Raw genomic sequence first — 27,828 nt, forward strand, 5'->3', positions numbered from 1 at the left:
ACTTCATCGGAAAGACTAAGTGTCACACCTTTCAGTGTTGGAAGACTGAGTCCATCCAATTTCCGTTTTCTCGTGAACAAAACTATGGTTGTTTTGTTCGGGTTAACGGAAAGACCTTGTCTCATGCACCAGTCATCGATTTTGTCCAGAATCCTTTGCACTTTGCCTACTTAAGGATTAATCCGATGGTAGCGCACAGACATCGTCCGCATATGCTTGGACATGAAAACCCAGTTCCTGCATCTCCGCTAGTAGAAAGTCTACGACCAAGCACCACAACACCGGAGAAAGAACACCCCCTTGGGGACATCCTTGCTTGGCCCTGGCTGTGATTAGTTTCTCGCTGTTCTCACCAGCGGTTAACAGCCTCTCAGAGAGCATGGAATATATCCATTTCACAATGATTTGATTAGCCCCTCAATGTCCACGATCACGCCCTTTGTTTATTCGTCAGCTTCCAGCCAAGCTTCAATCTTGCTAACAAGATCGTGTAAGGCTGATTCATATGATTTTCCACTCTGGTAAGCATTGTGATTTCTACTAAGTGGACTTCCCGTCAATACCCCCACCCGAATATGTTTCTCCACCACTCGTCCTAGACTTTTCAACACGAACGATGTCAAATTGATTGGTCTAAAACTTTTTGCTAGGGAGTAGTCGTCTTTTCCTGTTTTCGGAATAGATACCACTCCTACGCGTGGCCATTGGGATGGTATATTACCAAGTGCAAGACAGGCTGGAAAGATCCTTTTCAGGGCTTCAATAAGATTGTCTCTTCCTTTCTTAAGCATTGCTGGATATATTCCGTCAGGTCCAGGGGACTTAGAGTTCTCAAAGGAAGACAAGGAAAAGTTTATCGACTAGCACTATACCAGCTGTACCTAGAAGTTCCACTGTTGCTACCATTATTGTTCCAGCCAGTGTCTACTTCAGAGAGTGTTCTACTACCCGGAAAATGGGTTTTGCGTAGAGCATTAAACGTTTCTGATTTGGAAATGGTGTATGAACCATCAGATTTTAAAATGGAATCCAGCCTTACTGAGCGATTTAGGTAAAGGACCTTACAAAGTCTCGCTGTTTCCCCCATTTCTTCGACGGTACTGCATAAATTTCCATAGGATTCAAGTTTGACTTTCCGTACTTTTTTCTTATATTCTTTCTGTGTAAGTCGATGATTAGCCCAGTCCTCTTCTGTCTGGGTCTTTAAGGACTTATTAAGAAGTTTTCTGGACCGTACACAAAGCTTCGACAGTTCAGGGTTCCACCAAAAAACCGGTTTCCCCTAACTACTTTGCCTGAGTGGGCACAGTTCTTCAAAGCAATTGATTAAAGTACCTTCTAATTTCTCAGTAGCATATTCAATCATTTCTATTGATTTGAGTTTTTTCAAGTTTGGTAATCGCTCTGTTACAAGCTCACCATACTTGTCCCAGTCCACATTTCGAGGATTCCTACCGAAATGTATTGATATTGTATCAATTCCCAGTCGGAATTCGATGAGAAGATGATCATCCAACCTATTGGTAAGTGTTAAATCACCTCTTGTCTCCTTTTGGTCACAAAAGTTGGTTTGTTACCAGTGTTTTGAATGACCAAATCAGATGACAGGATAAAATCCAGTAACTTGCGATCTATGTGGTTGCATTTACTGCTTCCCCATACAATGTTCTGTGAATTTGTATCACAGCCCATTATTCGCCCCAGATTATTAGATTCTGCATACTTGACTACTTCTCTTAGCTCCCTCGAAGGAGGTGGCTGTAAAGAGTCGTAGGGTAGGTAGGCCGAAACTATTTAGTACTCGTATAGTAGAAAACGGAGCTGGTACAGGGTGAACTGCTTTAATTGCTTATGGAGGAGCTTCAATGATTAAGCTGGAATTTCATCAATTCTAGGAGCAGTAAACTTTATTACAACAGTAGTTAATATACGATCTACTGGTATAACATTTGATCGAATACCATTATTCGTATGAGCTGTCGTATTGACAGCACTATTATGACTTTTATCTTTACCAGTACTAGCTAATGCAGTTACAATATTATTAACAGATCGAAATTTAAATGCATCATTTTTGGACCCTGCTGGAAGAGGAGACCCAATTTTATATCAACATTTATTTTTATTTTTTGGTCACCCAGAATTTTATATTTTAATTTTACCTGAATTCGGTATAATTTCACGCATTATTAGTCAAGAATCAGGTAAAAAGGAAACATTTGGTCCCTAGGAATATATATATATATATATAATTGGCGCGTACACCCTTTTTTGGGTATTTGGCAGAGCTCTTCCTCCTATTTGTGGCGTGCGTCTTGATGTTGTTCCACAAAATGGAGGGACCTACAGTTATAAGCCGACTCCGAACGGCAGATATTTCTATGAGGAGCTTTTTCATGGCAGGAATACACTCGGAGGATTGACATTGCCTGCCAAGGGGCGACCGCTATTAGAAAAAGGTTTTTCTTAATTTTGGTGTGAGCTGTGAGCTAACGTGAGAAGGCGAAGCATTCCAGGATAGCTGGTTGTGCGGTGGGTTTGGGACCCGCCAATTAAAAATCCCCCCCAATGAAAATACATACAATAATAATGAATAACTCATATTAATTATCTATAGGGTTATCCAATAAGTGCGCTTCAACTTTTTTCCGATAGGGAGGGCGAACGACGCAATATTTTTTATTTTTCGTTTGTCATTTGTAGACTTCATTAGTATACATTTCATCATGGAACGCTACACACTTGAGCAACGATTGCAAATCGTGCAAATTTTTTATGAAAATAATCGTTCTGTTGCTGCTACTTTAAGAGCATTACGGCCATTTTACGGTCCATTTAACAAGCCGTCCCGTTTTGGGGTTATGTGAAGTCATTGGTCTACAGTTACAAGCCGGCGACAATTTGTGAGCTCAGAGCCAATATTGAACGCGAAATTTCTGGAATTTCGGCCGATTTATGCAAAAGAGTGGTCGAAAATTGGGTTCAACGATTGGACTTCGTAAAACGTGCACGCGGTGGTCATGCAAAAGACATGCAAATTTCATACTTAAATGTATATGTTCAAACTCGATAATAAAAAAAAAATTAGTTAAAAAAGTCAAACCGTTTGTGTTTTATTCAAAAAAGTTTAAAAGTTGAAGCGCTCTTACTGAAAACCCCTATATATAATATATAAAGTATATTTGACTTCCAATCATAAAGTCTACTAATAAAGTAGTATAAATAATTTTTTTTTCAAAACTATTATGGCACTAACCTTAATAATTATTACAAGTATTGTAATAATCTTAGTTTCTATTTATCAAAAAAAAAGAATAGCAGATCGAGAAAAATGTTCCACATTTGAACGTGGATTTGACCCAAAATCATCATCACGTCTTCCATTCTCCATAAGATTTTTTCTAATTTCAATTATTTTCTTAATTTTTGACGTAGAAATTGCAATAATCTTACCAATAATTTTAATTATTAACTTATTAAATATTATAATATGAACAATTACATATGAAGCGATTTATTGCAATTAGTTTCGACCTAATTTCAAGTAATTTAACTACCCTTATTCTAAAAAAATGGTTAAATCTATTTATTTAGTAAATTCTTAATTATTAATTTAATTGAAGCCAAAAAGAGGCATATCACTGTTAATAATAGAACTGAAATAGAATTCATATAGTTTAAGAAAAACATTAAATTTTTATTGTTAAATTAGAAATATTTGTTTTATAAATTACTAGGTATTATTGATTAAACTAATATATTAAAAAAATAATCAATACAACAACAAATAATTATATATAAACATCCATTATATTTTACATAAATTGTATATAACATGTACATCATTATGTATATATATGTAGTATATATATAATCCAAGTATAAATATAGTTAAACCCGATAGTAAAAGTAGAACTTGATCTATTGAAGAATCACATAATAAAATATTAAACCGAATTAATAAATAAATCCGAGCAGTAACAAGAGTAGAAGAATGAACTAATGTAGAAACAGGAGTAGGACCTGCTATTGCTGCAGGTAATCAAGGCGAAAAAGTAATCTGAGCTCTTTTAGTTATAACAGCTAGTATAATCAATCCTCCAATAATTTCTATTTCAATTCTATTTTTCATTATTTCTAAATAAAAAATATAATTTCAACTTGCATAATTTAATATTCAAGCAATAGCTAATAAAAAAGGAGCATTACCAACTCGATTTGATAAAGCTGTTAATATCCCAGTATTATAAGATTTTACATTTTGAAAATAAATTACTAAACAATAAGAAACTAATCCCAACCCATCTCATCCTAATAAAATTATAATTAAACTAGGGCTAATAATTAATAATATCATTGCATAAAAAAGCACGTGGAAATAGCACAAATGCTCACGGAGTTTACTCAACTTAGGTAATCACTATTTTTATTTTATTTGCAATAAATACTACTAATACTACTAAAACCAATTAAAAAATGAGATATACATATGTAAAACAAAAAACTTTCCTATAGCTCTCAAAAAACCATACGTAAAACTCAGAAAAATGTATGAAATTTTTATTTAAATCGATACAGTAGAGCGTCGGTTATCCAAAAGCCGGTCAGCCGAAACGTCGGTTAACCGATAGGAAACATTACGCCTTTTTCGGATATAAATAATAAAAAAAGTATGTACAAATGAAATAGAAACGTTTAATAGAAATGACTCAGAGAGCGACGCAAGGGAACATCATGATTTTGGCATTTTCCGTGTCTTCATCGATATCGCTTTATGAACTTAAGTTAGTATCGCTGTTCCTAAATATAACAGCGTCAGTGGTGTTATCGTGCCGCGAAACGCACGCGCACCCGACGCCGACAGTTTTGTTTTTGCAATCTCTCAGTAAAACACGAGCGACCGGTTTGTTTCTCTATTGATGTTGACTGACTTCAGTGTTGTTTTGACGGTCCGTGCTGTTTTTTTTTGCGCTGTGTGACTCCTAGCAATGTCGAAACATAAACGAGTTGTGCATAGTCTTTCTGACAAACTTAAAATTTTGGAACGATTAAAAAGAGGTGCAAGTGGATCAAGTTTAGCTCGAGAGTTTGGTGTTAGGAATTCAACGATAACAGTGAAGATGGAACCTTTTATAGAAAAACAATGAAAATGACAGAAAATCAAAACCTGGACACTGCAGTTTACTCATGGTTCATGCAGATACGTGCGCAAGGTCAACCAATAAATGGTCCTTTGATTTGCGAAAAGGCATTAGAAATGAACAGAAAGCTTGGGGGTAACAATGATTTTAAAGCCTCTACTGCTTGGCTCAAAAGATTCAAGTCTAGGAACGGAGTTAGAGAGCTAGATATTCAATGGGAAAAGCTGTCAGCTGACATTGAAGCTGCTGAAAAGTTCAAAGAAAGTTTTAAGTGTTTGCTTGCAAAAGCAGTGTTATAGTAACGTCTTCAATGCAGACGGAACTGGGTTATACTGTCCCTTGTCTCTAAAAAAGAAATGGCAGCGCGTGGATTCAAAGCAAGCAAATCCCGCATAACAGCTATGGTATGTGGAAACAATACGGGCACACACAGACTACCTTTGCTGATCATAGGAAGATCTAAGAATCCAAGATGCTTCAAAGGAATAAAAAAACTGCCACTTATTTGCAAAAACCAAAAAGCTCTTGGATGGACACTCAAGTATTTATCGAGTGGTATGACGCTGTATTCATTCCAGAGGTTAAAAAACATCAGATAGAAACTGGAGACACTGGAAATGTTTTATTAGTGATTGATAATGCTCCAAGTCATCCCTCAAACCTTTCACTTGAGAGAGAAGATGGAAAATTTAAGGTGATTTTCTTGCCAACCAATGTTACCTCAGTTCTTCAAACTATGGACCAGTGGGTGATCGAAGCATTCAAACGTTACTACAGAAAAGCGTTGCTTCGTAGTGTCCTAATCGGCCAAGAGGAAGATACAACAATTCCTAAAATCTACAAAGATATTAACTTGAAGGATGCTGATTACATGGCAGCAGAAGCGTGGGCTAATGTCAAAGCGACTACTCTAAAGAAATCCTGGAATAAACTTTGTCCAGCAGTTGAATCCGAAGCTAGCCCTACATCTGAAGAACCAACAAATGAAAACTTCGTTTCAGAAATGGTTGAGCTGATGAAAGAGGTTTCAGGATTTGAAGAATGTGACCAAGAAAATGTGCATGAATGGCTAGAATTTGGTGAAGATGATCCTGGGTACGAATTGTTGACAGACGACGATATAATAGCACAGGTTCAAGTTTCTGAAGATGACGACGAAATTAGTGATGATATCGTCTCAGCTAAAAAATCTCCGTCCAATGAAGAAGCCTTTAAATGCTTTGAGACTGTTATTAAATGGTTGGAACACCAAGACGAATGCAATTCTGTGCAGTTGCTGTCTTTAAAACGCCTAAGAGATTTGGCGGCAAAAAAACGAGTCTCAAAACTTAAGCAAACAAAATGTTCGACGTTTTTTTTAGATTAGTTTTGTACTATGTATTATCACATCTAAGTCACTTAACTAAAAAATGTTTAGACATATGTATTTATGTACCGTATGTGCAATCCCTATTTTAATTTGTATGTGACTATTCATAATATGTACTGTACTCTAGTGTATCATTAAAAAGCTTTACATACATAACATGTATTCCTAATGCCCAATGACGTGTTTTTTCGCCCTACCCTCAACAAAGAACTGGAATTTCGTAAATGTTCGTTTATCTGAAAAATCGATTATCCGAACACCCTCTGCACCAATTGTTTCGGATGATCGGCGCTCTACTGTAGTACGGTCCATATAAGTTAATGTTTGAAGATTATTTCATGCAAATGTTGACCGCGACTGCGCTTTAAATGGTCCATCCGCTTAGTCCAATTTTGACATACTCTTTCCAATGTTTCGGCCGGTATCTCACATATAAATGCTTTAATGTTGCCTTCCAATGCGTTAAATGAAACAGGCTTGTCTGAATAGACATCAACTTTAACATAGCCCCACAAAAAATAATTTAAAGGCGTTATATCGCACGATCCGGGTGGCCAATTGACAGGTCCCGAACGTGAAATAAAATGTTCACCGAACTCACCTTTTAACAAGCCCATTGTTACGCATGCTGTGTGGCATGTGGCACCGTCTTGCTGAAACCACATGTCATGCAAGTCAAGCTCTTGCATTTTGGGCAAAAAAAAGTTGGATATCATTTCACGGTAGCGCTCCCCATTCACAGTTACGTTACGATTCGCAGCATCTTGGAAGAAGTACGGTCCAATGATACCTCCAGCCCATAAACCGCACTAAACTGTAACCTTTTCTGGATACATTGGTAGCTCTTGCAATTCTTCAATTCTGCTTATTTACGTACCCATTGATCCAAAAATGAGCTTCGACACTGAACACAATTTTTCGATAAAAAAGTGGATCTTCGGCCAACTTTCCAAGAGCCCATTCACCAAAAATTCTGCATTGCGGTAGGTACTTCAACTTCAATTCTTGCACCAGCTGCATTTTAAAGGATTTCTTTCGCAAAATTTTCCACGTTGTTGAGTAACAGATACCCAATTGCTGCGACGAATCGATAATTGATGGTCATCATTAACACAGCTGCGATATTTTCGTCAGTTCGCACTCTACGTAAGCGTGTTGGTGGTTTGATGTCCAATAATGTAAATTTCGGTTTAAATTTAGTCACAATAGCTCGAATAGCCGCTTCAGTGGGTCGATTAAACTGACCATAAAATGGAAGAAGCGCGCGATAAACTTTCTTAACAGAACACGCATTTTTATAATAAAAGCGCGCGATAAACTTTCTTAGCAGAACATGCATTTTTATAATAAAATTCAATGATTTGCAAGCGTTGTTCGTTTGTAAGACGATTCATGGTTAAATTATAGACCAAACTGAAGATGTTTGTTTGACAGTGAAACAAAACAAGAAACGTGCGTCAGCTGTTTAAACCCACTGTTTAAAAAGATAATAGCTAAAAAATCACCCTTTACTTATATTATCCGAATTTGATAGAATCAATTCACATTGTTATCAACCACTGTGAACTGTGTTGAGAAATAAAATATGACTGGGACCCTATTACATCAAAACTAAAATTTACAGATACTCTCATATGCATATACGAATTATTCACTTGGATACGTATGTCATGAATGGCTAACATTTTTTAACAGCCGTGGACAAATTTTATAAATTCGGTGCAGGTTATCCTCTGAATGATAGAAATCGCATAACAATTATTGAACAACTAGAGGATCATTTCGCAATAAATTTAAACCCAAAAAAACAAAAGAGTTCTAAGGTAACGAAAACGTAGAACTTCACTTAACAAAACCCAATAGCCACATAAGCAATACAGATGTTGAAAGGTTCCACAATACTATAGCAAGGGTTATCAGTAAAACAGTTAATGTAAAAGGATATTCGAAATTATAACAATAGATTTTATTCAACGATTAAATGTACGCCAAATAAAATACAACATAATAAAATAGATCAAGAATAGAAAAATGTATCATAAATAAGATGATAGACGAAGAATATCGGGAACATACATATGTATTTAGAACAAAGGTCAAATATTCAATTGTTAAATAAATAAACTAGAACAAATTCAAGATAACGTTGTTGCAGCAAAAAAAATTTATATATTCCAACTAAATTATTGTTCAATAAAAATCACTGATTACTACTTTTCCAAATTATTTGAAACAGTTGAAGGAAGTATTATGTATTAGATGGAGAAAATAAAGTAAACTTTAAAAGTAAATATGTGTACCACGGTCGCTCCGATCATATATTATTTTGGTTTAGAATGAGAAATAAAAAGCGTATTGATACGCGGTTATCAACAATTTATGTATTTTATTATATATTTTTTTTAATTGACATATATAATATAAACAGTGTTTTTAATATCTCTTATTATTTTAGTAGATTCTTACCTTTGATGGCCGTAACTCGGTGTTTGTCCTTTCACTTATGATTTGAGAGTGAGTTTCAATTGAAATTTTAAAAAGAAAGTAACCTCGGCGAACGGTGTTTAACAGTTAACGTTTTAACTGTTCCGCGCAAAAATCCCTAGGTTAATGGGATTACCGTTGCAGCCACTTGAAACAGTTGGAACGGTAGGCTCTATTAACACTAGGGTGGCTAAACCATATAAGATTTTAGGGTATGGCCTTAACAGTATTTCTTATTTAAAATTTCACAAAAAAGTAATTTACGGGAGTAACATACCCCTCCCAATTTTAGTCACACTAGCATTTGCCACCTTGATAACGAAACTTAAATATATAAAAATAAAATAAAAGAATTCCAGGGAATTCTAATCTAAAAGGGGGAGTAGGTATATATATGAATATTGGAACGTATACTTCTGTCAGGTATTTGGCCGAGATCGTATTTCTCTAGTGCGTATTGATGTTGTTCCACAAATGGAGGGACTTACAGTTTTTAAGCCCATTCGAATGGTAAATGTCTGCCGAGATGTGACCGCTAATAAAAAAAAACTTATTCTATAATTTTGTGTTTCATGCACGGAGATTCGAAACTGCGCACTCCCGAATGGTAGTCACGCACCAACCTATTCGGCTACGGCGGACATCATTTCCTTTACTTTTGCAAAATTCAATCGAAAATTGTTATGTTCATAATATTTTCTAGAATAAGAATATTGTTGACCGTCTACTTGCAAGCATTTAAATACATAATTATAAATAATAACAAATTGTGGACTGCTCTCTTTAATTGTGTGATTATATTTTTTAAAACATCCGATAAGTTAAATGTAGCGCACGGTTCACCAAATATTTTTGTCTTCGTCAAGAAAAATATGAAAAGGAAAGACCGCGCAAAGGTCCGTTGCCCGCCTCTACAGCTCGTCACCATGATTTGTCCTTCCTCGTATTTTCTTACTCAATGGTTAAAACCAAGAATAATTTTTTTTACTATATTCACGTCGCACATGCAAGCCCAGCAACAACTAATTTTTAATAATATATAAATATAATTTGCGCGTACACCCTTTTTGGGTGTTTGGCCGAGCTCCTCCTCCTATTTGTAATGTGCGTCTTGAAGTTGTTCCACAAGTGGAGGGACCTACAGTTTCAAGCCGACTCCGAACGGCAGATATTTTTATAAGGAGCTTTTTCATGGCAGAAATACACTGGGAGGTTGGTTTGCCGTTGCCTGCCGAGGGGCGACCGCTATTAGAAAAATATTTTTATTAATTTTGGTTTCACCGAGATTCGAACCAACCTTCTCTCTGTGAATTCCGAATAGTAATCAAGCACCAACCCATTCGGCTACGGCGGCCGTCACTAATTTTTAATACCTTTATTAATTTTGCTGCAGCATTTTAAACTCTGATTGAAACAATCGAAAAAGGCCGGTTGGAAATTTGTTGGCGGTCTACATGTGCACGCCTGCCTCCCTATTTTAATAGTTCTTTAAATTCTTTAGTCTGCTTATGCAATTCGTTTGCTGCAAATAGCGGTGCAAATAAAACAAAGTGGTAAAAAGCGTCTGCTTCCATCTGCCAGACGCCATTCTCAACCTATTTAGTTTTTTTGCTTAAATTTGGATAATTTTGGTACGATGATAATTGGTGAAAAAAGTTAGAAATATTTTGAAAATCATTGTCCGTAAAATGCGTTATTTGAATTACGAAATTGATTAAGTTAATAGTTACAATGATTAATTAATTAATTAGTACAGTTAAATTGCTTATCTAGCCGGCAGAACACTACCTGCTTACTTGACACGGCGTTATCGGCAAGAAAAAACTGCATTTGAAGATTTTTTTATCGTTCGTGCTATCTCAATTTAACACGCGCCATTTCTTATTTATTAAAATATTTAATTTTGTATTTAAAAAGTCACAAATCTTAAAACCGAAACATTCACTGAATATTCACAACCAAATAACTGATTAATAAAAGTTTGTTAAAAAGTCACAAATCTTAAAATCAAATCATTCACTGAATATTACTTATTCTGACTGATTACTTATTAAGAGATATGTTAAAAGAATATTTAAAAAAAATGAAAATCATTTGAGAAAATACAAAAAGGCATTAGTCGTCACTGGCAAAGAATGAATATGATCAAGCAATCACTTGGGCCAATGTGAAATTTGAGTAAATAAAATAAAAAAAACATTGCTCAGTAGTTGAACAATTCAAAGAGCAAAGGGTAAAAGCACTTGAGAATGATAAAAAGGAAAAATATTTGAAGGGCTAAAAAAATTGTAAATAATAATCAGTCGATAAAAAAAGGCACATAAATCTTTCCTAGAAGTTTTAAAAGGCAATGTTAGATCAAATGTTATTAAGATAGTGCCCGAAATGAGAAAGGAGGCTCCATTGATAATTATGTTGAAAAATAAACAAAATGGGTTTGGGGTTCTTGGGGTTCCCCCAAGAAGAACTAAATAAGCAAGTAGATTCGAAAAATTTAATAATTATTAGCGTAGTAAGTAAGCAAAATGGTGTTATAATTATGGAAAATAAAAACACTGAAGAAAGAGAAGATTATGAAGTCAAAGTTCAAAATGCCTTGAATCCTAGGTTTGTTATCACCAAATACAGACATAAGAACTCGTAGAAAAATAAGAAAGTGAAATACAGCTGTAGAAAAGAATTACCTAAAATTGATGAAGTAATATGAAGTGAAAATAATCAGTTTTTCAATGTTATAATTGAAACTGATTTCGAAACCTTCCTAAGAGTGATGTCGAGTGTTTGCGAGTACAGAAATTTTATGTTGTTTTAAATGCAAGAGTTTTAATCATTGGGGATCTAACTGCAAAAACAAAAAAAATTGTGAAGTGTCTTGCCACAGAACAAGTGAATGCTGAAAGATACCAATAAAAACGTGCATAAATTGTGCTAGAGCAAATGAAAAATTGAAGTTGAATCTTAATGCAAACTACTTTACATAATTTCGGTGAGTTAGAATTGATAACAGACAAGAATAGCCAAGTTTATTGTCCTTTTGGAAACGTATATTACTGCAGATATTAATGAAAACGAGTTTCGCATTAAGAGTTATAACTGTATAAACTGCGTATCAAACACAACTAGATTAAGGTAGGTAGGTAGGTAGGTGAAATGGTTGAAGTACCAGTCTGGTAGCATTAAAGCGCCGTTTTGATACTATTATGAGACTTCCCCTTCCTGGAAAGCTTATTAGCAATTTCATTTCCTATGTTCCTATGTCCTGGAACCCAGATCCGAAAAATGATACAAGCACTCCCAAAATAGTTGATCTCTTCCTTAGTAGAGTTGACCAGTTTGGATCAGCATCATGGCGTCACCAGACCCTTGATCGCGGCTGGACTGTCGGAAGAAATGTTAATATCTCCCTCGATTCTGGACTCTTGCTCCGACTTCCGATTCAATCTTGCAGACGTCAGTGAAGACAAAGATACCAGCATCGGTACATATTTCCCTATCGTTCTAATCTTGTCCACTTGATATGATTGCTCTGGCACGACCCTCAAACTCCAGTTTGCGGTTAGAGAGATCTGTACGAAGTTCAGATAAATGCAGTGTTGGCTGCCGAAAAATGCTACCATGTCCCACGATAGATTGCCTCGAGAGACCAAACTCCTTTAATCTCACAGCTATAGACATACCGTAAAATTCGATGAGAAGTAAGTGCAAAATGACACTCAGGGGAGCACTGGGACCAGTTTTACATGATCCGTTGATTCCGATACATGCAGTTCCTTGGACCCTCCCAAGCTTAGAGCTATTATAGCCCTTCCGAAGAGCTTTCCACCAAACCAGGCATCCATACATTAAAATTGGCAGAACCTCTACGTGTAAGGCCGTTCCCGTGGATTTCGATCCTCCGTATGAAAACAACCCTCGATTTATTCCATTTGGCGGAGGCGTAATTAAGAATGATACACGCCATGTAGATTTCTTGCAGAACCAGAACCACCAAGCTTCTTGTTTCTTGAAGCATCACTGGAATGTTCGGTAACACCAGGAGATTTAAAGGGGAAAACTATTTATTGCCCAAGGGATTCTGCCAGCAGATAGGATAGATTTCAGGAACATATCTAGGAACCATGCCTGTCGACTCATTTCAACAATGTCCCATGGGGCAACAGAGTTTTCCAGAAAATGAGTATTTGCCAAGATATTAAAGATTCTTCTGCAGATTCAGCCCAATCGCAGTCTTCTCTTTTTACAAGAGTTCTGGTCCCTCGAAAGGTACTTGTCTTCTTCCTTGAAGATGTCCTAGAGGTTAACGATGTTTGGACTAGGAAGGCGGAGGTTAATCTGAGCTTCGCCTAACATAACTTAGTTAAAGGAAGCTCACTTAAGCCTGCTCCATGGGCTCCAAGGAATTCATGGGGATCCTGGACTTTGTTTGTCGGGCGGTTGGTTTTCTTCTTCTCCGATTTCATCCAGGTCACCATTTGGCCAACAGACGCGGGGAGGATCTTAACTTTAGACATTCTGAGGCTAAACAAAGCTTATGGTGCTTTTTTCGAGTACCTTTAGGGACTCTTCAGATATAAGCAGCAGAACTGTGGAGCTGTGTTTCTGAGGTTCCTCCGAAATAATCACATACCAGTCGTCCATAGGAACGTTAGGGTTTACAGCTTGAGGCAATGGACCCTTCGGATCCCTTCAGCTTCAGCTTCGGCAGCCAAAAGAAGGTTCTGGGTCTCCTAGGGATCTCCAAAGGAGAGATGAGCTTAAGCGACTACCCCTCCCAAGTATTGCTAACCTTAGTAGCGCACTTCTCTCTCTGAAACCTCATCGGCATACTTGATTACTCTACAACTGTGACATACGAGGTGTGTTCAAAAAGTATCGCGAATTTTGAACTTTCGCAGGTTACGTATATTCGAATTTCGATTTACTTGTGGTGATATATAGGTACTCATGTCTCTCACTCGTGCCGACGAGTTCGGCCATTTTGAATATTCAGTTAATTGTTGACAGCTGCTTTCGGCTCGTCTTCCATTTTTACCTGTTCAAAAAGATGAAATAAAAGAACCTGTATCAAATTTTGTGTCAAAAACGAAATTAAGAGCGCGGCTGCATTCCGAATGTTGACTGCGTCATACGGAGAAGATACTTTGGACCAAAGCAACGTTTGTTGGCGGTAAAAAATGTTCTCAGAAGGCCGAGAATTTGTGAATGACGAAAAGCTTGTCGGACGCCCGAGTACTTCAAGAACAGACAAAAAAGTTGATGAAGTGAAGAAAATGGTATTGGCCATTCGTCGAATCACCGTTACAGAAGTTGCTGAAGACCTAGACATATCGATTGGCTCGTGCCATTTTATTTTTTTCAATGATTTGGGCATGAGACGGGTCGCCGTAAAATTCGTACCAAGGCTGCTCAATTTCGATCAGAAGCAGAATCGCATGAACATTGCTAATGGGATGTTGGACTCTGTCCGCGACGACCCAAATTTGCTCCAGAGGGTCATAACTGGTGACGAATCGTGGGTTTTGGTTGACGTGGAAACCACGAACACCACGACCAAAAAAAGCGAGCCAAGTTCTGTCGAATGTAAAAGTTTTGCTTACCGTTTTCTTCGATTGCAGGGGCGCTGTGCATCATGAGTTCTTGCCACAGGCTAAAACGGTCAAAAAGGAATATTACCTACAAGTTATGCGCAATTTGCGTGAAGAAATACGCCAGAAACGTCCGGATTTGTGGAAGAACTAAAATTGGCTCCTGCATCACGATAATGCCCCTGCTCACACATCGTTGCTTGTGCGCGACTTTTTGGCCAAAAACAACACACTAATGATGCCACAGCCACCGTATTCCCAAGATCTGGCCTCCTGTGACTTTTTCTTGCTCCCGAAACTGAAGGGGTCCATGAAAGGACGACACTACGCTACGATTGACGGGATAAAGACGGCATCGAAGGAGGAGCTGAACAAGATAAAAGAAATCATTTTTTGAAGTGCTTCGAAGATTGGAAAAAACGTTGGCACAAGTGCATAATACCTCATGGGGATTACTTTGAAGGGGACAAAATAGATAATAACGAATAAATAAACAATTTTTGAAGAAATACAAAATTCGCGATACTTTTTGAACACACCTCGTATATCTCCCAAATCGAAGAGGCGGGTTTGTCCTTGACTTGCCATGAGGTATTTAACGACCATGGCCGACTTGGGATTTTGCGTCTACGAGGGCTACTTGAAGGCAATTCGTCGTCACCTCGCTATAAACAACAGCCGCAAACGGCGCAATTGTTGAAGGGCCCTCTACCCCCTGGGCCGTCACGGCAGAGCGGGTATACCGCGGTAAGGCACTTGTTACAACCGACCGTGTCTAGCTATCCGATGGGACCGTTAACGACTTGATATTTGGGCACTAACAGCCATGCAGCTCTCAGTAAGGGTACCTCAACGCGAAGAACGAGGCGCTTGATGCAAGTCATCATTGCTGAGTCCAGGTAGTGTTTGGCTGAAAGAATATCATCAGCATATACTTCGTTGACTAAATTTCGGAAATTCGTTTGAATTTTTCCTCCATTATATCAACAGGTCTGGCTGGCTGTAGATGTCTGCCTGTTGAAGGTCCTGCAATGGTATCGAAACGGCGCTTTAGTGATACTTGAGGAGTGCCAGACCGGCACTTCAACCATTTCACCTACCTACCTACCTAGGATCGCAAAGACTTCTGCCTGGAAAACACAAGCAGTATTTAGCAGTTTAAAGGAGGTAAATAAATTGGCTGATTTAGAGAAAACCCCTGCTCCGACTAAGAGTAAGTTTCGACATTGAAAATCAATTTTTCGATTTCAATAACAAAAAATATCACTATTTATTTATCTTTGACTTCTTTTTTGTACGGATTCATATTTATTCACAGCATTTAAATGGAATTACTAAGAAAAAATTGAAATATTTTGGAAAAACCAGAACTAAAGCAACAAAAACAAATAACACACTATTTCGACACTGTCAGTAAACTCTTTTCACAAACTTTAATACCGGCTTTTTTGAATAATGTGAATTCGTAATTTTTTGATTAATTTAATATTTGATATGATAACCGTTAGCTTCAGTAATATTTTGCAGGCGCTTTTTCATGAAATAGACCAATTTGTTTATGTCGTATACGTTCGGTATATCCTGGCACTCCTCCATAATTGCAGTTTTTAATGCTGCTGCATTCTTTGAATGTCTTTTATGGACTCTTTTCTTCAAAGAGGCCCACAAATTTTCAATCAGGTTTATGTCGGGACTCTGGGCTGGTATATTTATAGCTTTACCGCAATTATATAGAGGACAAATCTGCATATTATGCTCATTATGCTTTGGATCGTTATCTTAGTAAAATATAAAATTTGGTTTATTCTTAGTGACAAACTCAAATTTTTTAGCACTGCCGCCTAAGTTCTTTTTTAGATATATTTAGATATTGTTTGGCGTCCATTGTGTCATCAATAAACACTAAAGCTTCTCCGACTCCTTTACTTGAAATGCATCCCCCAACCTAATTTTTCCAAATTTTACCGCAGGAATTACATTTCTATTTTATAAAGCTCTCAAGGGATTGCGATATACTCTAGTCGGTCCATCGTTGTAATGTAGCATTATCTTTGTCTCGCCGTAAAATACAACGCCGTCCGAATAATATTATGGTTCGGAAATGTGGTTCAAGGCAAAATACAGATGTTTTCCTACATTTTGTGCAGACGGCAATGGTTTCTTGGGTGCTGATATCGATGAATATTCTTGGTGCGGTATGGCTTGTCGCATGTAATGAAAACTCAATATTTTCATACATTTTATATAACTTAATATATATAATATATTTATTGACACAAGAGATATACGACCAGTTGCTTACAAGTCCAAAACTAGAGTAAAAGTATGCTAATGAAGGATATTTTATATGTTAGAAGTTGAGAGAGGGTTTTCTTAGAAGTTATTTGAAAGCTAAATATTATCGTACTAAAGAAGCATATGAAATTGGAACAAGTGGAATGGAAGTAATTATATATACATAAGTGTTTTTAAAATAGGGTAAATGGGTACAAGATGGGCATAACTTCCCCATCGCTAGAATTGAAGATATATCTTAACTTCTATTTTTACTAATTCGGTTTTCTAGTTTTATTTCCTAAATTAACAATAGTTAATAATTAAGTAATTAAATTTAAGCTAAAAATGTTACATCTTAACCTAAATTTCAACAGTTTTATCATATTTAAATTTTCTTTTGATATTTAGCTATGAATGTTTTCGAGTTTGGAGCTTTTGAACTTAGGTTGCTCTTTATGTCGCAGAGCTTGTAATTCTTAATACATATATGGTAACCATCAGTTCTTTGTTCAACATAATTTTCCCTACATTTATTTATTTTATTGATATACTCTTTTTCGTTGCTTGTATGCAACGCTAACTATATATTGTTTTAAAATTGATTCTAAATTATCAGAAAAACTTATATAAATCTTTTTGTTTTTGTGTTTCGTTTCCAAATCTTTTTGCTGATTTTGTTTTGAATCTATTCACCTCAGTTTCTAGAATGGGAATGTGGTCATGTAAATCTTCCATTTGTAAGTGAATGGTATCCAAGTTGTCAGTTTTATTATTATAAAGGGAGCTTGTCCGCCACTAGATTTTCTTTGCCCTTACTATAGTTGTCATTTATATTAAATTCGCTTAGCTTGATGAGCCAACGATGCAGCCTGGGACTCACTTTTCCCTGCGATTCAGCTAACAACCATTTCAAAGGCTGGTGGTCGGATAAAATTTCAAATTTTGTACCGTACAAATATGGCATAAAATAGCTTGTAGTCCAAAATATAAGTAGTTCTCATTCAGTTGCCGAATAATTCCTTTCGTGCTCATTAAGAGATGTACTTGCATAGCATACTGGATGACAATTCTGTTGCACAACGGCCACAAGAGCGCAGGCCCGTAGGTAGCTACGTACGAGCGTGGACGGGCCTTGCCCTGCACAAGCGAATTCTTTGCCCGTACAGAGAGTAAGTACAAGAAAAAACCGATGTTTGAAAAAATTTTGGCATAATAATCACTCAAAATGTTGCTCATTACATGGTTGAAGTTTTCAGTGCTAGTGATGTGATTGGATAGCATTGGAGAATCGGCACACCTGTGTTTGTTGATACTTCTTTGTATTGTTGAACTTTGGCATTATAATTTTGACAAATGTTCCCAAACTGCACAAGCATGCGCCAAACATTCATCAAATTCTTCGGATAATGGGAATTCCGCCTGCCCACCAATGAACGTGCCTTCTCAACGTTACGGATGATCAGCCATGAAGATAGCCTGTGTCTTGTTTTCGTCAATTAATTCACCCGAGAACAAGTTTTGCAAAATTTTTATTTCAAATCAATATATAAAGAAATAGTTTAATTAAGTAATCACTTTGATAATCAAATTTCTAATAATTGGAATTATTGAATTAATAGTGTGCTTATAAGTGATAATAACACGGTGAGAGATCGGAACTGGATTTTGGCTGGGTGCCAGCTGGGTATTCCATTTCTTCGCTCGATTCTAGAAAACACACTGGCCAGGCCCTAGTTCTATGATTAATGCCTACTTTAGAGAGGTATTGTTAGGGAACTTCAAGCAGGCACTGAATGGGAAAACCCAGTACAAAAAAGTGACAAAAATGTATTACGCATCTTGACAACATATGCAATAACCGATTTATTTACCCTCTGCATTGAGCATTTCTGTAATTTCTGTGCATTTCATTATAAATATCAATTAAGGTCCTAATCATAATTTCTACTTTGTCCTAGTCAGTTATTACAGACAAAATCCAGTATAGTGTTTTTCTTGATCTTGATGTTTGAGTAAACAGTTGCCATATATTCTAAACCCTTTCTGAAATTGCATCTGCGAATTGCGAGAAAATTAAATAAATAATAAATCTTGCTAGGCCGCAGCTAGGCAATTCAACTCAGGAAATGTCTACCCAGTGCCAGTAACATTCACTCGACATGGGGTTTGTCTTACGTGGAACTGTTATGCACCCATTAGGATGGGCGTCAAGTTAGCAGTACCACTTTTAAAAATCATAATCAAATATAGCTATTTAATTTCCGTTTTTTACCGATTTTTTTTACCGTGGAATCGAAAAAATACAGCTCTAAAAAAATGCTAAAAAAAATATGCCAATAACTCCCGTTTTATATCGTTTTTCACGTGGATTCACTACCAGGGGTTATTTAAAAAAAAGAGAGATACATTTTTTGAATCCACTTTGAAAAACGAAAAAAAAGAGAATTATTGGCATACTTTTTTCATTTTTAACCACCCACTCAAAAGTTACTAGGGTGACAATGCTGTATAGCCATAAAGTTAGCACAACCAGGGCTTATTTAACAAAAACCAAAGAGCTGTAATTTTTTCAATTCCACAGTAAAAAAACGGTAAAAAACGGAAATTGAATAGCTAAATTTGATTTTGATTTTTAAAAGTGGTAGCTCTAACCTGACGGACGTCTCATGAGGGTTATCGTAATTATTATTGAGAGAACCAACGCAGTATCTACTGTAGCAATTTTGTCAGTAAAAATTTTGTCTAGATTCACACCAGTTTACTTAAGTTAAGCCCTGCCACGCAAAAACCTGCCTGGTGTTTACTAAGAACATCCTACTTTGGTCAAATATTTAGGAAATTCAACTCAGGAAATATCTATCTAGTGCCAGTGAAACGCCATCGAGATAAAGTTTGCCTGACTTAAAACTGGTTGTAGATTGGATTGGATTAGGAATTATTTCGGCGTAAAACGTCCCCGTTTAGAAGAGACTTCCGACGTGCCTTCTACCTCTTCATCCAAAAATACTATAGATGCTTAGGCTGCTCGCAATCTGAATCTCAATCAACATTAACAATATAAATAAATGAGATAAAAGATTTACCTAAAAAATGAGAACCTGTCAAGCAAATAGTTTTGACGCAGTACCCTTAAAGTAATAACCGTTCTTTTCTATCATCATGGTTCCACGAATATAAATGGTTGATGTATTCGGTGACAAAAGACGCTGCTTTTTGTTATGCATGTATGCAGTTTAAACCATCAGATTCGAAAGACGTGGAATTTACTTTGAGTGGCTTTAGAAACTGGAAAAATGCGAAAGGTATGAAAAGAGGTTTTTGACGACATGAAAGGACTGGATCGCGTGCTTCACTATGATTTTGTGGCAGGAAAAAAAGAATCGGCATAATACAAACACAGAAATTTCAACTCTTGTCAATGACGAAACACTTGGTAAACATAGATATTACATAAAATCTATTATTGAAGTCGTTTAATTCCTGGCGACCAATGAACTTCCCTTTCGCGGATCTTATGACGTTGATGAAAAAGCTGAACGTGGTATATTCATACGACTTTTCGAGTTCACGTCAAAAAAGAAAAGTTTTTTAGCTAAGTGCAATGAAACTATTCCCAGAACTGCTAAATACACGTCTCCAGAAATACAAAATGAAGTAAAAAGTAAATCATGGCTAAATCAGTTAGAAAATCAGTAGTTTCTGATGTGAAAAATTCTGATGTTCCATGGTTTACGCTAATGGTAGACGGAATCAAAGACAAAAACAAGCGAGGGAATATAGCTATCGCTCTAAGAAACGTGAAGTGAGGAAGAGCTTGAGAATCATTACTCGATATTATTACAACTAAGGGATTGGACGCTAAAACATTCACCGAAAAAACAATTGAAACATTGCGTGAGAATAGTATCGATTTGTCGTGCCTTTTGTGCCAATGCTATGATGGAGCTAATGTGATGAGTGGTAAAAGAGGAGGTGTTTCTGGTCTCCTGGAACAACACCTAAATCGTAAAATTCCTTACATACACTGCTTCAACCATCGTCTCCATCTCGTTGCTGTAAAAGCGGTGTCTGACAATGATATGCATTTTTTCACCATTCCAAAATTTCTTCTTTATATGAAGGAAAAAACATAGTGCGATTGCTACCGTAACTATGGTCCGGTCACTTTGCAATTACACATGTTGTGTCATCTAATTACCCTGAAATAAATCGAGTGCTTGATGAAGTAGTTACCCAGTCTAAATTGTTCAATGGAGAAGAAAGAGCAAAAAGTATTGGAATCAAAATAGTAATAAAAACGGAAGAATTTCGATTTTGTTTAATTTTTGATTTTACATCCAGCGGACGCTGCAATGCAGTGACGAACAGCGAGCTTGAAAGACGTCATAGAGTCAGTTCTTCAACAACTTCAAGTTATGAGATCAAGCCGGAAGGAATTTGAATTAATTTTGGAAGATGCGTAATAAGCTCATACCCATGACTGAACCCATGATCGAAACAATGTCTAAACGAAAAAATTAAAACAACTGAGCATCCAAGCTACATAACTGAGACCAGATTACCTTCATACTCTGCGAATCGCTGAGCTGATGGGAACCTACGAGGGTCAAATAAGAAGGTGAAAGGAATTTACAATGAATGCCTTGATCTTATAATAAACGAAATCAAGCGACGCTTCTCAGAGAATCAGGAGCTAGTTACTGCGATTTCCAACATTAGCGACGATGGAACAAAGTTGGAGGTACTTTTTTAAATTTCGTGAAGCTTTCAGTGATACGTTCGAGCTTATGGCAGCTGTTGAGACATTTGGGTGCAGTACAGGAACTTTCGAATCAACGTTTTCGGCATTGACCGCAATTAATAGGCCGCAACGCCTGTCCATGACCCATGCCCGCATGGCTGATCTCGTCTACTTAGCTTTTGAAAGACATCGCACACGTGCAATTAATATCGATACAATTTTCCGAAAATTTAATAATAACAAAAATCTTAAACTGCCATTGTACTAAGTATCTATTCTTAACAATATTTGCTTGTATATTTCTTTTAAGCATTAATTGAAAATTGAATTTTCTTATTTATTTTATTTGTAACTATTTAATTATAAAATAAAATGATTTATTCTAAAAAAATTATTACACAAATAATTTTAACCAATTATTCATTTGATTAATTGTTCTTGCAAACTTTTAATCTTGCCCGTCCTTCGAGTTGGTTAGGTCGGGCTACGGGCCTGAAAGAGCGTCTTAACTTGCGTCAGTTACTAATTGAAATTCTTGATTAAAATATGGGTACTTAAGTACCGGTGACTCTGTTATAACTTTTTTTAGTTTCTCGAATGAATTTATGTAATTCGGATTATAGAAATTTAATTTGACTCCTTTTTTCAAGTACCTTGTCATTGGATAAGCTACCCTCAAAAAATCTTTCATAAATTTCCGACTGTAACCAGCAATGCTAAGAAACGTTTTTTTCTGTTTCACTGATTTTGGTAACCTTAACTTCAAAATTTGATCCACTTTAGTAGTATAAAGCTTAACTCCTTCGGGGGTTAAGACCCAGTTACGAAATCTCTTTAGCAAATAATTGCATTTATTGATTTGAGTTTTCAAATTTGATTTGCGAAGTTTTTTGAGCATACGATATATATCATTTTTGTGCTCTTGGAAGCTTGTAGAGAAAATTAGAATGTCGTCTAAATAGACAACACAAATTTTATTAACTAGGTCTCGCAAAATGAGCGCGTACACCATTTTTGGGTGTTTGGTCGAGCTCCTCCTCCTATTTGTGGCGTGTGTCTTGATCTTGTTCCACAAATGGAAGGGCCTAAAGTATCAACCCGACTCCGAACGGCAGAAATTTTTTATTTGGAGTTTTTTCATGGCAAAAATACACTCGAAGGTTTGCCATTGCCTGCCGAGGCGCGACCGCTATCAGAAAAAACTTTTAGGGAGTTCACAAAGTGTACTATTGATGCTATTTCTCCCTTCTGCTATTGAAATAGCACAGTTGTATAGTCGAACGTGTGAACATCCTTTGCTATTTGATGTACTATTGTGAATGCTATTCACCCAATCAATCAGCTGCTTAGCAGAAGTGAAAGTAATACAAAATATAAATATAAACATAAAAATGCCTAGGAGGAGCGAAAAAAGTAAAATAATAGAAGCGATTTGTCAAAAATATACACACGACATCTTCATTGTGGACGAGAGTAAGTAATCCAACACTTCCTTTGTGCTCTTTTTACGTGTTGATTGTAGGTGATGAAGACGAGCAGGAAGATATCGATGAAAGTTTCAGACTGAATATGCTGATATTGCTAAACAATCGCCGAGGTGTCCATTTAGGAATTCCTAAGTCAAACCAATGGAAGCTGAATGTATTGGAGCATTTAGATGAAAACAGATTTTGCCAAATGCTGCGGGTAAACCAAATGGAGTTTGACCACCTTTTAATCTTAGTAAAAGATGATGATGTGTTTCGGAGTGATAACAACACAATACAGCTTCCGATTGAACTTCAGCTTAAACTCGTACTTTATAGGTTGGGATCTTCGGGTGAAGGACTTTCGATCCGTAAAGTGGTATCCTTATTTGGTGTTGGAGATGGCGGTACCATTCAAATCGTAACCAGGCGAGTTTTTTCAGCCATACTCAATTTAAATTGTAGATTTTTATTCTGGCCCAATGAAAGAGAGCGTTTAAAGCTGGTTGCAGCCACAGAAAAATAAATGCCTGGATGTGTTGGATACATTGATGTCTCCGAAATTAAATTGGCCGAAGCACCGGTTAGGCATCATGAGATCTTCTTTTCCCGTAAGCGCCAGTACTCTATCAAAATTCAAGTAATTTGTGATTATCGCTTACGCATAAGGCAAGCTACACTAGGTTACCCGGGTAGTGTCCACGATGCAAAAATGTTTTCGGACTCCTTGCTCTCAAAACACCCACACAGATTTTTGTCGGCATCGCAATGGATTGCTGGTGATAGTGCATATCCACTGAAATCATATCTACTGACCCCATTCCGCCAAAATAGTACAGAATACACTAGAGAGGAGAGAGAAAACTTTAACAAATACTTCTCAAAATATCGCGTGCGAATTGAAAATTGTTTCGGGGCTGTGAAAGAAAAATTCCCTAGCCTGAAAGAACTCAAGTTCAGATTGCACACAATACAAAACAAAAAAGATTGCAATGATTGGATAATGGTATGCTGCATTTTACACAATATTTTCATAAGCTTCAACAATGAGGATCAAGAATGCAGTTTAGAGCCAACTACCCACTTATTACCGTTAACGACCCTTAGGGATAGTTTATTAAACTTTATTCAAAATCAACCCAGTAATTAATGCTACTATCAAACTCCTCCACCATGTCAATAAAAGCCAGTTACTCCAAATATTTTTACTTATAGCAGAGCTGTTCACCCCATATACATTTTTAGCACTTTTGTTTTTTTTTTGCCCTGAAGAATAAGCACAGATACAAATTCACACTTTGAATATTAAAACAGAATTTTTCATAGCACTCCCATTTGACCTTACATATAAATTCGATTCATATGAAAGTGCCTGAATTTCATATGAAAGTGCAAACAAAAAGCCAAGGTACTTTAGTATGATATTCTAATTTACATTAACAAATTAACAACAAAAAAATTTTCAAAAATATTATAGCACTGAAAAAAATTTTAATTTTAAATATATTATTAAAGGAGACCATCAAAATTCTTTGAACTTTTAAAATAATTTTTTTTTTTTTTTTTTTTCAATTTAAAAAAGTTTCTGTGCACATATAATTTTGTATATGTATTGCGATTTGCACTTCAATATAAAAATTTTTGAACAGCTCTGTTTATAGTTTTGAATCAGTTGTGTGTTTTTTATTAATAAAAAGAGTTAAACTCAAAAATATTTTCATACGTAGATACATATGTATATGAGGACATGATTTCATGAAGTTTTTCATTTATACTTGAGTTTCAATTCCTCCATAGCCAAACGCTCTTGCATTTCAAGTTCAAGAATTTTCAATTTTTCTTGGCTTTGGAGTTGCTTTTCTTTAAAAGTTTCTTCATGTCGTGCCTGCCTTTCCTTTAGCTCAAACTCCTTTTGCTTAAGGGTGAATTCTTTTTCCCTTATGAGCAACTCCTTATCTCTTGCTTTAGTTTCTGCCTCCAATTTCCTCTTCTTGAATGCCATTACTTCAGCTTGCACCTTCATAATGTCCGAAGCTGCTGTCCGGCTGTATATACCTTTGCGGCTCATGTCTGTTGTTGGAGTCAACGTGCAAACCGGACTCTGAGAGCTTGTGGTTGGTGTCATGCTAGAAGTACATACTGGAATATGAGGGCTTTCCGTATTCTGTACCAGCCTTTGCGATTCGCTTTCAATTATTTGGCCCTCTTCAACTAAATTTGCCATTGTGTCATCGATAACGGAAGATTCGCAAATTCGGCTTCCAAAAATATCATCCAGCTCGTAAAAAAATGAGCACATTTTTAGCAAAGTTCCTTGGAAAAAAATTTAGGCTATTGAAATTAATCGGCAAAGAAATATTTTAGGAACCTACATACCTTTAATGGTATCGCCGTTCATGCTCCCTGCTCCCGTCGATCCCTCCCATGTTTTGGCTTTGTTGTAGTTCGCTCTCATGTTCCGCACTTTTGCACGCACCAGCTTCCACTCCATTGTAATGTGCTTCTCCTCGCAAAAACCCTTATAATAAACTTGAGCGGACGGCTTCTGCAAAATAAACGTATGCACGTACATAATTTTATTTTACTTCTATGCAAACAAAAACAAACCTCAAGTCGCCGATTTTCCAATAAAAACTCGATAAGAGACTTCTCTTCTGCCGCCGTCCATCTCCGAGTTGGGTTGCTGCGAATGCGCTTGCCTCTGTCCTGGAATAAAAAAAGTTTTTAAAAAGCGAAATGAGTTGGCATTTAAAAAAATATTAATAGGGGTATTAATAAGTTCGTGCGGTTTTACAACAGATGGCGTAACTTGATTATTATTCCATCGATCCACATTTCCAAACATTCATTGGAGAGCTACTGTCGTAAGGCACAAACGTCAGTATAAGTTTTTTATTTGAAGCGTAAACAACAATATTTTTACCACACTTGAAAATGTCGAATTTCGTGCCAAATAATGTGTTTTTGCGGGGAATTCTTCTTCATTATTTTAATATGAAGAAAAAAGCAGCCGAAAGTCATCGTATCTTGGTGGAAGTTTATGGTGAGCATGCTCTATCTGAGCGAACGTGCCAGAAGTGGTTTGCACGCTTTAAAAGTGGTGATTTTGGCTTGGAAGACGAAGAACGCGAGGGTGCGCCGCCAAAGTTCATGGATACCGAATTGGAGGAATTGCTCGATCAAGATCCGGCTCAAACGCAAGAAGAGGTTGCAAAAACTTTGGGAGTTGATCAATCAACCATTTCCAAACGTTTAAAAGCCATGGGAATGATCCGAAAGGTAGGCCGTTGGGTGCCGTATGAATTGAAGCCAAGAGACGTTGAACGCCGTTTTATGGCATGCGAACAACTGCTTCAACGGCACAAAAGAAAGGGTTTTTTGCATCGAATTGTGACTGGCGATGAAAAGTGGGTCCATTACGACAATCCAAAACGTCGGGCAACGTATGGATACCCTGGCCATGCTTCAACATCGACGTCGGCGCAGAATATTCATGGCCTGAAGGTTATGCTGTGTATCTGGTGGGACCAGTTGGGTGTTGTGTATTATGAGCTACTGAAACCGAATGAAACGATTACGGGGGATGTCTACCGACGACAATTGATGCGTTTGAGCCGAGCACTGCGAGAAAAACGGCCGCAATACGCCGATAGACACGACAAAGTTATTTTGCAACATGACAATGCTCGGCCACATGTTGCACAAGTGGTCAAAACATACTTAGAAACGCTCAAATGGGATGTCCTACCCCACCCGCCGTATAGTCCAGACCTTGCGCCATCCGATTACTATCTCTTCCGATCGATGCAACATGGCCTGGCTGACCAGCACTTCCGTAATTACGATGAAGTCAAAAAATGGATCGATTCGTGGATTGCGGCAAAACCGACCGAATTTTTCACAAAGGGAATCCGTGAATTGCCAGAAAGATGGGAAAAAGTAGTAGTAAGCGATGGACAATATTTTGAATATTAAATTTGTAACCATTTTACGTCAATAAAGTTTCAAATTTCGAAAAAAACCGCACGAACTTATTCATAGTCCTATTACTTACTTTATTATTTTGCTCTACTTCCATTCTAATTCAGATTTTTCTTTTGCACAAATTGTGATGGTAAACAAAATCAGCTGATCGTATAGCATAGACAAATAGCACACTAAACATACCTTTTAAAGTTGTATTGAAATAGCAGTATTTGTACATGTTAAACAAAAACAACAACTTTACAACTGTGCTAATACAATAGCATGATTAAAGAAATACGACAAATAGTACATATTGTGAACTCCCTATTTGTCTTAATATTGGTATTTCAACGAGATGCGAACTTACGTTCCTCTCTGAATTCCGAATGGTAATCACGCACCAACCTATTCGGCTACGGCGGTCACCAATACATATATACATAGATTAAATACAGTTTTTTTGTACTTTATATCAAACAGCCATTGTGATATTTGACCAATTGGGTCAATTGGTTTTAAATTCTGTATACAGATACGATAAAATCAGACCTATTCAAGTTTTTCTTTAAAACTCTTACCAACAGAATTATTTCACCCACTGGAGATCCTGTCTTATTTCACCAAAAGGACACCAATTTCTCTCACAAATACATATATTAAATCTTAGCATAATCTTCACTGGTGAGCCCACTTATTGCCCCTCAGATGTAAACAATCTTTTCATTACAAAAAGACAACGGACCACTCTATTAATTGCGTACATTACTCTGACTGGACTTCCATCCCAATGTATTGTAAA

At 36.7% G+C, this 27,828-nt stretch overlaps 2 protein-coding genes and 1 pseudogene across 2 annotated transcripts; 1 reads left to right on the forward strand and 2 right to left on the reverse strand.

Annotated features, from left to right (window-relative positions):
* Positions 1-3,808: 3,808 nt before the first annotated feature.
* LOC128869775 (NADH-ubiquinone oxidoreductase chain 5-like) lies at positions 3,809-4,357 on the reverse strand (annotated as a pseudogene).
* Positions 4,358-5,877: 1,520 nt separating this feature from the next.
* LOC128869776 (jerky protein homolog-like) lies at positions 5,878-6,507 on the forward strand. The gene has a single exon (XM_054112379.1). The coding sequence runs from the start codon at positions 5,878-5,880 to the stop codon at positions 6,505-6,507; it is 630 nt and encodes a 209-aa protein (XP_053968354.1).
* Positions 6,508-24,667: 18,160 nt separating this feature from the next.
* Positions 24,668-25,856, reverse strand: LOC128869588 (uncharacterized). Its single transcript, XM_054112152.1, has 3 exons — positions 25,671-25,856; positions 25,440-25,608; positions 24,668-25,376 (listed from the first exon to the last, which is right to left on the reverse strand). The coding sequence occupies exons 2-3, from the start codon at positions 25,552-25,554 to the stop codon at positions 24,829-24,831; spliced, it is 663 nt and encodes a 220-aa protein (XP_053968127.1). The 5' UTR covers positions 25,555-25,608; positions 25,671-25,856; the 3' UTR covers positions 24,668-24,828.
* Positions 25,857-27,828: the final 1,972 nt, after the last annotated feature.

Source organism: Anastrepha ludens, chromosome X (assembly GCF_028408465.1).
Source record: "Anastrepha ludens isolate Willacy chromosome X, idAnaLude1.1, whole genome shotgun sequence".
NCBI lineage: Eukaryota > Metazoa > Arthropoda > Insecta > Diptera > Tephritidae > Anastrepha > Anastrepha ludens.